Source organism: Typha angustifolia, chromosome 13, assembly GCF_048772165.1.
Source record: "Typha angustifolia cultivar Huaian chromosome 13, ASM4877216v1, whole genome shotgun sequence".
In the NCBI taxonomy this organism is placed as follows: Eukaryota; Viridiplantae; Streptophyta; class Magnoliopsida; order Poales; family Typhaceae; genus Typha; species Typha angustifolia.
Genome location: NC_133251.1, coordinates 4,418,234 through 4,431,263, shown reverse-complemented (window position 1 = coordinate 4,431,263; position 13,030 = coordinate 4,418,234). Strand labels below are relative to the sequence as shown.

General features: G+C 38.2%; 1 protein-coding gene across 2 annotated transcripts in view; it reads right to left on the bottom strand.

The window, feature by feature from the left end:
- The window catches only part of LOC140773022 (agamous-like MADS-box protein MADS2), a 33,842-nt gene that overhangs the window by 4,749 nt on the left and 16,063 nt on the right, over positions 1–13,030 (bottom strand). The window contains exons 3-6 of one of the 2 annotated variants that reach the window (XM_073115334.1): positions 10,280–10,344; positions 10,058–10,157; positions 7,593–7,634; positions 7,428–7,469 (exon numbers count right to left, since the gene is read on the bottom strand). In XM_073115334.1, the coding sequence (XP_072971435.1) occupies positions 7,428–7,469; positions 7,593–7,634; positions 10,058–10,157; positions 10,280–10,344 (249 nt within the window). The remainder of the gene's footprint in view (positions 1–7,427; positions 7,470–7,592; positions 7,635–10,057; positions 10,158–10,279; positions 10,345–13,030) is intronic. The other variant, XM_073115335.1, reaches the window with a different exon arrangement.

Sequence of the window (13,030 nt, the reverse complement as noted above, 5' to 3'; positions counted from 1 at the left end):
ATGCAGCCCCCAATTAGCTGGCCCAAGATTAGTCCGAGTTGGTCTTGCAACAAACCAACTTGGTCTCTTTTTCATTTTTGATTTTTCTTTTCCTTTCAGAGCTGAGGGAAGCCCACATAAAGGAGCCAAAGGTGGTCTAACTCGAACGTAAGCTGCGGTAAGAGTAGAAGTTGACCAAGGAAGGTGCAAATCATGGTCAAATGGCTATCGTCGAAGACAATAGAAGAGTTTGCAGTATTTTCAACCCGACTTCTCCATTCTACAAGTGGCTACGTGAGGCATACAAAGAGGACGCCGACACCATGCAAATGATGGCTGATTTAACCTCAGGTCCAAACAGCAAGCCAGGATTTACACTCAAGGATGGACCCATCTTGGACCACGGCAAGGTGATCGTCCTAGCCGATATCGACCTGTGGTTGGTTGATGCAACTCGAGTGCATGAAGACAAGATGGATTCAACTTTGCATGATATGGTGTGACTGAACCAAGCAAGTGGCACGAAGCAAGAGGCAGAGGAGATGAACCCGTTGGAAGCCACATCCGAGGGCAAGATAGATGCAATCACATGGGAGCAAGAGATGGACTCACATCGATTTGATTCGGTTGACTCAACTATGTATTCATATCCAAGTTCCCTTTGTATTTTAGATTTGAAGAGAGGCCACTTGGAAGGGCCATATGTGATTCAACTTGGGCTAGAAAAGGTGTACTCGAACCCCTTTGAATGGATCAATAAGATTGGCCTCTATGACCCTGAGCATGAAGGGATGGAATTGGACTCAAATTGGACACACGAGCTTAGGATGCAGAAATTCAGAACACGATGTGGTGGATTGGACTCAAATTGATTACATAAGCAAAGAGGCTAAGCAGAGATGGAATTGCTAATCGAAGCAGCTTGGCATGCCAATGGACGAGACCACTTTGGGAGTTAGAGTCAGACATCATGGATTGTCTTCACGACTTCCCACCTTGAGGATAAGATGATAGAAACATGCTGGTATATTATAAACCAGCTAGGGGGCGAACCCACCTTTAGCTTAGATCAGCTTCATAGAGGTAGTCAAGGGCACTTACCGCAGCTTTTGCTTATGTATTCTCATGGATAGTTATCTATTCATATTTATCTTTGCATCTGCTTTTTAGTTGCTTTTGCTTATGTGTATTAGTCATTGCTTATGTGGATTAGTCAAGTTAGGTTCAAGTTTAATGGTTTATTAGAGTTGTAATCGGTTAGGCCTAAAGCCTAATCTTGGATTATGTATTAGGGCTGGCTAGAGTTGGTTGAGCCTAAGCCAAAGCAACTAGGTCGACTAGGTCGAGTTAGGTTAGATAGCCACTAAACATAGTGGTGTGCACCTAATGGTAATTGGTTAAGAATTGGTAGATTACATTTAAGTCAGTATGACCCAAGTTAGCCTAGTTGGGTCGATCCAGTCGATTAGGGACATTATATAATCTGTAGTAGTCTACTGGAACCCTAATGAGGGATTATTAAGTGAATGAGAATCAGACCTAAATTCTTCTCCCCCGCTCGTGCGACCTCCCTCTCTCTCGCCAAGCTTTGTCTTTGGTCGTGGCCACCACCACCACTATCTTTCCCTTACATCCTCTCGTCCCCTTTCGTTTCTAAGAGTACAATCAATTTCTTTCCCTTGTATAGCTTTATACTATCTCACCACCGTAGCTATCTTTCACCTTGATGTGATTCGGACTAGATCAGATCACCTCGAAAGATATTGGGCTTGATAGATCAAGTTTAGTTATCTTATTTATTATACATATGTGGTTTAGTCAAAGTTTTAGTATGTTAGGATTTTATTTAATCAGCTAAATTCAACTTTGCGCAGTTTTGGAAAAATATTCGTATAATATTTTACAGATATCCAAATAATATCAAATTAGTTGAATAAGATCGCCAACCTCCATATCTACAACTTTGGTATTTATGACTTCTCCAAATTTAGAATCTATCTATGACAAAACGAAGGGTTAATCTGAAAAGATAAGGAAGACTAGTTTATTTAAATTTGTTTTAGACTTTTTAATTTAATTTCTATAAATAGGGCCTTATGGCTTGTATCTTAGGTATGCTTGGAATGAGAAATTAATTGGCTTTTGCCCTGGCATCTCTCTCAACTAGGCCGTCGACCTCTACATCTCCCTCTCTTTTCACCAACCAGTGCCACCTCTTCCATTGCCACGGTCTCGTCTAACTTCTAATCTCCCTCTTCCACCGATCTTCTAGTCCCATAGGGCAGGCCTATATCTCCATCTCCCTCTTTGTCTCTCTATTTTAATCGTCTCTACCTTCCGTACGGCTTTATCACAGTTGTAGGCTAATCATAGTCTTCAATCATCTATCGCATCTGCATCCGCAAACCACCACCACCATCATCGATTGCCGAGCCACCTCCATCAACTACTCGGTCTCCACTCTTTTATCACCTCCATCATATACCTAGGAATCCGTGACTCCACCCGCGGATCCCAAATCCCGTGCAGAACCGCTACGAATTAGATCAAGCCGGTTTGTAACACCTTCCATAACCCTGATCCTAAGCACAACTTGATTATCCACCTTCCACATTCATCTCACCATCCTTGATATTTATCAAATTTTCCATCATATCTCTCGGTATAATCATCAGATTGACATGATTTTGATTGCCTAAGCTATTGATGTGGATAGGTTTGATGAGGCCCTACGAGACCTTGCCTCTGCCCGACACCCACAAAGCATATGCTTCTGCTACGTTCGCCATTGGTTATGCCGAGTAAACATTTGCTACTCATGTTCCATTCTACCACTTATGTTTGTTATGCCACTATTTTATGCTGCTACTAGTTAGATCCTTGACGTCTAGATGGACAACCTAGTAGAATCTCAGCTCTTTTGGACGACTAGATCGATTAGAATTCATCTCCACAATTTTAGTTCTAGATATATCCAAAGCTGGTCCTTTGTTGCAATCACGTCTACCCTGGGGTGGTCCTAACATGCCACTACAATTAGGACCAAGATCAAGACTAAGAACGTGATGGAGGAACCCACGGACAAACCGTCCATCTAAAGTTTCCCAAATTTCAAGATAGGGATCCTTTAGACTAGATATATCAAGTGAAATAATTCTTCATCTACTTCGACACGATTGAAGATCAAAAGGTGTTGTCTTCTTTTCACATCAAAGAGATGACCCTTCAGTGATATCAAGTGGCCAATCTAGCTTAGCACTTCACTGGTTGGACAAATTTTGCGAAGGCGATTTGCCATTGATTCGGTCTAATTGAATATGATGACGTCCAAGAAATGTGGACAAAGATTACGTAGAAGTCTTATGTTACCAAGAAAACTCTGAGAGGATCAACAACTGAATCGAAGGGGGGGGGGGGGTGACTCTGCCTTGAAAAGTACATAGATTAGTGATCTTTACATCGATATCTAGGCTGAGGTGAAGACCTTGCAATCTAACTCGTTGGAGGAAGCCTTCACTCTTGCCTTAAGTATAGAAGAGAAGATCTAAGCCATCAACACGATAGTGTGGAGCAGCTGGACCAAATGGTCTAGCGAAGTTGTAGGGAACCTACAGGGCAAATGTGGGGTGCGATGGCCTCGACTACAACCTCCGCATTGCGAGCCCCTCTTCAGCTGTCCTTGCATGCTAGAGGGCTGAATACCTACTTGGGAATACCTTGACTTCGACATAGGTGGAGAACCGTTGAGCGAAGACCTATAGGAGGTGTCATGTTGATAGATAGGTTGGATGAAGAACCCATCGTTAATGCAGATGATGGTGCCTAGAATTAGGATATCAATGTTGACGGAGCTAAGGATGAGGACGTGCATGCAGGATATCCTTGCATGCCAACTCCAAGTCAGTGGTATCGAAGGCGCTACGCATTGTCGGTGCTATTAAGAAACAGGTGGTGCGTATCCTTATCGATACAAGTAGCACCCACAATTTTTTAGACAAGAGGCTCGTCAAGCAAATTGGACTAGCTGCTGAATTGACTGTAGGCTTCGATGTGACAATTGGATATGGGACCACATTGAAGACAGAGAGCATATGTCGCGGTATCACACTAGCAGTCTAGGGCAACCAATTCAAGCTTGATCTTTACCCACTAACACTTTGAGAGCTGATTTGGTGCTCAACCTTCAATGGTCCAAAGCTTGGGTCAACTTGGATGGCATTTTGTCAAGCCAAGACATAGCCCTGCAGCCCCTAATCAGCCTACTCGAATTGTATCCCATTATCGATACAAGTAGCACCCTTTAAAGACAAGAGAGCTCATCAAGCAAATTGGAATAGCCACTGAATTGACTGTAGGCTTCGATGTGACAATTGGAGACGGGACCACATTGAAGACAACTCATAAGGAGGAGATTACGAAAATGGTTTCTAAGATGTTGCTCGTGCATAATAAGGACAGGTCATGGTGGTTCTGCATCGATTTACTGGGAACTTAACATGATCACCATTAAAGAGGTACCTGATTCCAGTGATTGAGGTGTTGCTAGATGAGTTGGTAGGTGTGGCCTACTTTAGTAAGCTCAATCTATGTTCATTTTAGGTAATATCGTTTGGTCTCACCAATGCACCGACTACCTTTCAAAGCCTCATGGTATGTCCTTATTTTTTTTACCACATTTTAGTTTACATTCGTTTGTGGCAAGAGCATTTAGAGCACTTGATAGAGGTGCTAAAAGTTTTGAGTAGCAACCACATGAAAGTGAAACAATCCAAATTGCCTTTGGGCCAAACTAAAAGTGGAATATTTGGGCCATGTCATGGTGAATTGGCCGCTGTCCAAGACCTTGAAGGAGTTGCATGGATTTTTGGGGCTGATATATTATTTTGGCAATTTGTGGAGAATTTTGGGAAAACAGTCGCGCCTTTGACAATGTTGTTGCACTAATGCATTGGAGGAGCTAAAGGAAGCTATGATAACAGCCTCAATTTTGCCATTTTTAATTTCGTGGTGGAACACAACATATCTGACATTGATATAGGTGTTGTTTTGATGCAGGAAAGGCAACCTATTACTTTTACAAGCAAAGCACTCTCTCCAAAGGTCAAATTGTTGACAATTATTCATGTTGTGACGAAGTGACAACTATATATAATGGGCGTTGTTTCAACGTCAGAATGGATCAAAAAAGTTTCTTGTATTTTCTAGAGTAAAAGATCCATAAACCAGCCAATAAACATGGGTGTGCAAACTAACTTGGCTATAACTACGAGTTGGTATACAAGAAGAATGCTGAAAATCTAATTGCGGATGCTCTTTTGTGTCAACCCGAGTGCAGCGAGTTGACGACCTTTCCCTTCCTATTAGAATTGAGGACAACCATGAGTATTGATTAGGACCTTGTTTAGATCTTAAGTGAGCTAGTAGCAGACCCCGACAACATTCTTAGATGGAGGACTGAGATAGGCTGATTTTGGACAAGGGGCTACCACTTGTACGAGGCTACTCAGTGATCATGGTTGTTGTGGATCACCTTAGCAGGTATGCCCATTTTTTAGCACTTGCACACCTGTTTTCAACAAAATGGGTTGCAGAAGTCTATATTTGATATGTCACTCACCTTCACGATATGTTTTGGTCTACTGTTTTTTATCGTGACTACATCTTTGTTAGCACGTTTTGGCTGGCCTACTTCAAAGACAACAGGAAACGAAGCTTGCCATGAGCTCAGCATACGACTCATAAACCAACAACAGACAGAGGTGATAAACCGTTGCATCGAGCGGTGATGTATGATTGGAGATCGGCGCAAGGAATGGCTTTTATATCTAACCTAGGTTGGGTATTCCTACAACACGACTTTCCACTTAGCAATTGAGATGAGGCCTTCTGAGGCCATATATGGATGAGTACCACCGATGCTACTAGCATATGATCCGCTGTGCCGTGTGGATAGGACCAAAGATGATTTGTTCTTGACTGCGATGCCACCTTGAGGTGGTTGAATCTCCATATGGCAGTTGCTCAGAACAGGATGAAGCAATTGCATGATCGAGAGCATTGAGATCATATTGTCAGCTTACATTGCGGCTTGTGACAAACTAGAAGCTCTCTCCTCTTCTATGGTCCATTTTAGATTTTGGAGCACATCTAATACGTGGCATACTGCTTTGACCTACCGGCTTCGTCTAAGATCCACCTATCTTCCACGTGCCACTTTTAAAGGCCCGACTTGAACTCACGGTATCAGTCATACCCAAACCATCCAAGGGTGATACAATGAAGCCGGTTCAGGTGCGAGTGCATGCTAGCCAAGCGCATGGTACATGTTGACGGACGACTTGAGACATAATTCTTGGTGGAGTGGCTTGGCAGATCAAGCCACTTGGGACTATGAGTCTAAGATACTTGAACATTTTCTCAATTTCAGACATTGAGGACAAGGTTAAAGGAAGTGTTGTGGAGTGAAGCAAACGACCTGATTGGACTGCCTCAAGCCTTGAGCGCCAACCCTACCTGGGTCTCCTTTATTGCTTATTTATTGCATTTGGTGCTGGTTTAGGTTAGTTGACTATACTTTATTAATTGGAGTGCTTTGTATTTGGTGCGTACCCTATATGAATTATCAAGTAATTGGACTAGCGCTTGAGCTCCTTCTTTTCCTAGACCCTACTCCTTTCCTTCTTATGTTGACCCCTCCTAGGCCGCCGGTCTTAGCCGCCGAAACCCCTTTCGTCTGGCTGCACCACCCTTGTCTCTAAAGTCTGACCTCCTCTCCCTTCTCTTCTCTTTCTCTCGGTTATCTACCCTATCGCATAATTTCCCCAAAACCCCCAAAACTCCCCTAAACCACTTTTCCATCTTCCAACCACTACGTAGTCGATATATCAAAATCTTATTTATCAAATCTCACGTAATATTAAATTCGTTGGAAAACTCTCTTTAAGATTAAAAACATATCCAAATTTTAAAAGGTTACAACGGATATATCTCCCAAAATTTCTCCTACAAGGTCTGTTCTAGAATTTGTCTAGAGACCATTGCAGATCAAATCAAGCCAGTTCCCATCAATGGTGCACTTCGAAGTGCTCAAGAACCGGAGAGTCCAAAAACAACAAGCCTAGAAGCCATAAACATCATGGAATTAGGATCAAGACAGAACTATGATTACATATATAATTTAAATCCATTTTCACTTAAAAGCTCAAGCATATAGGTCTTTGGCGTATTATGATATATGAATTCTTCCAACTTTGATATTTATCCCATGTATGACCACCTGTACCCCAAACAGATAATAGATTAATAATATAAAAATATATGCAAATTTCAATGGCAAGAAATTTAAACTAGTGTCAATACTCACTGATGCGGCATAGAAAGAAAAAGAAAATATTGGGTCAAGTATTCAGTACTAAATTTCATCAACTATTATGCAATAGTCATGATACCTTCCGCTTTAGGGCCTTGTTAGCATCCTGCAGCATTTGCTCCTGCAGTAAGATAATATTTGTTAACATAAGCATATATATATATATAGAGAGAGAGAGAGAGAGAGAGAGAGAGAGAGAGAGAGAGAGGATAATTTAGGTAATAAGATATCTAAATCCAATTACCTTTCGTTTAAGATCAAAGAGCTCATCAAGCATTAACTGTGTCTGCAGATATATAAATAGAAATCAAATATCAGTGTAACTCTATAAACTAACTATTCTAAAAGCTTAAATTGTTAGAGAATGATAATTTTTATATTTTATATTTTAACACCTTCTTTGTATCTGCAGCAATATATTTTGATAGGCTCAATAAGTGAACTTAATTTAAATGGATGAACATTATTATTTTTTTAAGCAAAGATGAATATAAAAGTATTTGAAGGCATGATATTTAGCTCACTCATAAATTACTTTAAAAACATAAGTGGTTAGAAAACAATGATTTCATATTTATATTCTAATATATCCATAATCATTATATTTAATAAGACTTTCAGTATTACAGACATCACATCAGAGGAAAAATTACATCAATAAATTCTACAAAAGCTTTTAACAATGAAGAAATGTAAAATTCTCATTAATAGGATTTGCCTTGCAATGATAAACTTAAAATAAGATCTGATTTGATGATAAAATATAAGGACTAATATAATAATATTATATGCTTTTAGATCTTGAGCTAAAGGTTCCTATCAATTATATATATTATATATAAATATTAAATATATATTATTATTATTTAGTCTTAATTTTGAGCCTACTATGCAAGTCAAACTTGAATCGGCTCCCTTTCGAGCAAAGTTTGATCAAGTCTTAATGAGATTCTGACAGACCAAGCTTTCAATGGACTAATCATAAAAACTTAGTGGTATAATACCCTGATACCTTGTTGCAAAGTCAGGTGGTGTTTCATTCGGTTCAGCTTTTGGTTTCCCGGAAAATGAGCACAAGATAGAATTACTATTGAGTCCAACTGAAAACAAAACAATTATAACCGTTCTCATCTAGTCAGTACTAGCTGATATATTTTTTTGGCTCTGCACGCTTGTTGCCTCAATTTGGCTATCCTATGTTAATGTTAGGACATCGTTCAATATTTACCCTTAGAATAACTTCAGGTCATAAACTGAAAAGAAACCCCTTCCTCATTTTGCAAGAGGATAGTCAAAACTGAATCCACAAGTTCTGTATATCATTTTTAGCAGAGGATGAAAGAAACATATAGGAAGGGGAAGAGGATTCCTCTTCCCCCATCACTGTAAGCAAATTACTACAAAAATCTAGCAAAACTCACGACAAAGACGAAATCCCACCAAAAAAAAATGAAATAAGGACAACCAGAACACAAGAGGATTGCAACGTTTACGGTTTACCTAACAGTAGGCTATATCAATAGGCACAGGGAAAATCCACTATCAAGAATAATGGTATGCTAGATTTTATAGAGATATTACCTCTTCACTAAGTTAGCCATACACATTCCAATAAGAATCCTTCTTCCTTTATTCTCCTTAGCAAACAACTAAATTCTTCCTCAAGACTCAGATAGCAAAGCCTGAGTCGCTCTCTTCTCAACACCAGGATGAGAGCTACGAGAGACAACATCTCTTGCTTTACAAAAACTTCTCACACATTTGGGTCTATTCTAGGAAACCCTCTTAATTAAATATACATAACCTAACTAGAGGTAATGGGTCAACTAAGCCCGAGCCGATATAATCCACTTCTTGAGGTTAATTATCAAGATTTAATATACAAGCTGTTTGGGACACTACAAATAGCTAGTCCTGCAAGTAATAACCCCCAAATCAACCATTTCTCGTTCAATGTTGACCTAACTATTGCCGCATTCCAAATGGATCTGGATGATGTTGCATATCATTGAACCTGACCCACCCAACACGCCCTTCTAAGAGCTTTCACACCCTACTAAAATCAAGCTAATCTTGTTTAAATGTAGCCTAATTCTAGGTTCATAATGTTGGGCATCGATTTAGAAGATCGAATCCCAAAAGCTAACGCAGGACTTGCCTGACATAGAAGTAGAAACAAAAGATTCATGCAGCACACTCCAAGTTCTGGATTTTGAAGGTACTAAAAAGTTTCTGATGCAACTACATTGTGCAATGGATGTAATCTTCAAGTGAATGCACATATATTATATAATTAGAATCATTAAGATCTCTCACGAATATATAAGAAAGTGATATCCAAAGTAGTCATGAAGGTTGGTCTTTAAGAAAGAAAAGAAAAAACCACAGCTGCCAATATGTCATAATAAGAACTTGAGTCTTAGGGGCTAAATATATGATTAGCACTTTCTCAGAAAATAAAACATAATAGTAGGCTGGTTCAGTTCCTATAAACAAAACAAATTTAACAATTTGGTAACGGATGATGGAAGAGTTTGCAATAAAAAATAACCCTGCTTTCTAATGTCTCTGCTGCATATTTCCTTTATTGTTGGATGTTCTATTGCAAAATAACAAGAATCAATCAACACCTAACATATATTCATAGCTCCTTTTAATAAGTCATCTGCAGTTATGTTTTATAAGAGATTCCAGTATCACGATGATTACCTTTGTCGATCTTATATGCTTTAGAGACATCTCTACTTGATCCTCAAGTTGCTCAAGCTCCTTTATACTTAATGGACCCAAGTCCTCACCAAGAAGATTTCTATAATCGTATGGTCAAAGTAATATTAGAAGTCAATGAAAATTATGCATTAGCATTAAAGTTATAGCTCAACAGTGAATATATGGAAAGGAAAACTTCAAAATTTAAGTTCAGATGGCTACCTCTGGGAACGTTGCAGAAACTCAACTTTTGCTTTTAACTTCAAATATTCCTGGTAATTGTTCTGCTAATATTACAAAACATAAGATACTTAGAAGTCATACAACTATGCCAAATTTCATTTTTCTATTAAAAAAAGAAAGAATATGCCCAATAGAACTGCACAATTTATGGAAACGAATTTCTTTTGGTATTTAACTATGCCCAACTTGTTTTGTCCACGATAAAACAGTTAGTTGAGGTACTAGATTAGTGCAATTACAATGTAAGTAGGTGACCTCCCTACAACATTATTTCATATTAACTTACTTTCGAGTCGTGGTCCTTCATTAAAGAGCTTGCTTCAGTTTGCAAACATATAAGACAGCAGTAATGCCAAAATTACATATCACATCTATGACCATAAACAATTCATGAGCTTTTTATGGAAGTAGAAGAAAGTTTACAGCAAGGAATACATACTTGTAGTACATGCCCAACGTAAACGGATAAAATAGAGCAGCAAGACAGAATCATTCATATTGTAATATAAGCAAAAGGGTTCACCCAAAAGTATGACATAATTATTCACAAGGACAATATATGAGGACAAAGACAAACGTTTATATGATCACAGAGTACAACTGCTCCATGATTTTTGTTCAAAGATTTCTGTATCACTGTGTGGCTGATGGTTGTGCAGACAAACTTATTTGTTGAGGACTTGCAAAGAATGATTACTTTGCGTCATCTAAAGAGTGTCCATTCTCTGAATTATTTAGCATCTCTTGAAACATAGACACCATCACACAGGCTGATACAAGACTTCACAAGAACTGTTCTATGATTACATATTCTCATTTTTAGGGAGATGTAAACATATCATAATAACCAACGGCTGTTAATGAACCCAAAAAGAGATTTTCAGAAGTTCTTGAGAATAATCAATATTGAATAAGTTTGAGCTGAAAATGTCTTCCATATTGATGCAAGAGCACAGGACACAGGCAGAAACCATGGATAAAAACAGTCATTGCTCACATATTTTCAATTTTACTTTATTTTACGAGAATTTGATGTTAAGTTAATGGTTGTTTAGATATTTACTCCAGTTATCTAGTAGTAGCAATTAATAATTACCAATAAAATGATTAATTTCACCAGTGGAGCTCCGTAAGAATTGCTTTCACAGTAGCTTAAGTAAAGAAAAAAATTATTTTTATATAAATGATCAAATGTAATAGAATAATACCATACAATATTGAAACTTAAGTTATATTTTCCTAGTAATGAATGACTGAGGATAACTACAGGAAAACAAAATAAAAATACTTGCACATATCCAACAAACACGCCTTATAGAGGCATCAGCAAGGATGCGAAACTAACTTCATTCAAGTAGAGGTGTCTCAGAGTGGACCAAACCAATGAGAAGCAGCTATTGAGAAGTACACAATAGCACTAGGGTTGAACAAATAATCTAACTAGAACAAAAGTTGAATGGAGAAAAGGATCCAAATAGCCGATGTATAAAATATCTGAGTTGTAGGATTTTTTATGTTTCTTTGCTACTACTAGAAAGCATTAGGAATTGACAAGGCTCTTTAACCCTAGTAGCTCAAACATGAGAATGAATGATATCAAATCCTTTTCTGCATTGGTCTTTTGTCACACTAGGCCCTCGAAAGTGATTTTAAATATCCTCCACCGTTAAACTTCTACATCCTTGCTCCTTTTCCTGATAATATTGGGATATGCCATAAACCCTACTGCAGAAATTTTCTAAATATCCATCAGATTTACTCTTCAAACATTTGACAACAAGTACACTTATCAAGGCAAATACAGGAAGATATTCTGGTGTAGTTACAAGGATTGCACAAACAAAAGTTATACAAGAATTACTCCTGAAACTTAAAAACAATTGTTCCTTACTGTTAGAAGTTCTGGTTAGCATTGGACTGATATTTCCTCCAACTTTTAAGTGTTCTATCCATTAGAAGTTTCTAAATCACTGACCCAGGTACAGGAAACAGTAATACGACTGTAAAACCTAAATCTAGTAACACTTGACAGTTTATTGAATCGGATTTTGGGCAGTGGAACAGCAAGACAACAGTGGGACGTAGCTCCGTAAAACTATTATTCCATCTTTATCCCCGAACTCTTTTCCCGACGGTCATCCGCATCTGTTTACATTCGCAATTATTTATCTGTAGCTCAGTATATAGGAAAACCCAGATCTTAATATTAACCCAGCTATTGCTCTGACTAGATTTTTCTAGCATATGATCCTATATACCTTGTCAACATCACCCATTGCCAATAAATACCAGATTTTGAGAAGATATAAAATCTCTAATATCATGTAATATAATTTTGCAGTTCTTATTTTTTAAAGTCAAATTTATACCTATACGGAACATTAGCACACAAAGTCGAATAGATTATTTCTGGCATTTGATTGGGCAATATTGCCAGATTTTAGTTGGGACCCTCAAATGAAATTATGAACTACCTTCATGATGAATAATTTGCTACTATGTTAAAAAAGGTGAAAAAGGAGACTATCTACAGTGGAATATAAAAAACTTTTTCATGTGAATTGACATGCATGTACAGATGTGTCGAGAAATATTATTTAAAAAACAGAAAAGTAGAAAAGTTTCAGCAGACTTTTGTCTCATTACTTGAGTATGAACAGTCCATGGCCTCACATTTGAATGAATGCTGAGAGAAAAAAAGAAGAAAAATGCCATGTGTCTGATTTCTTT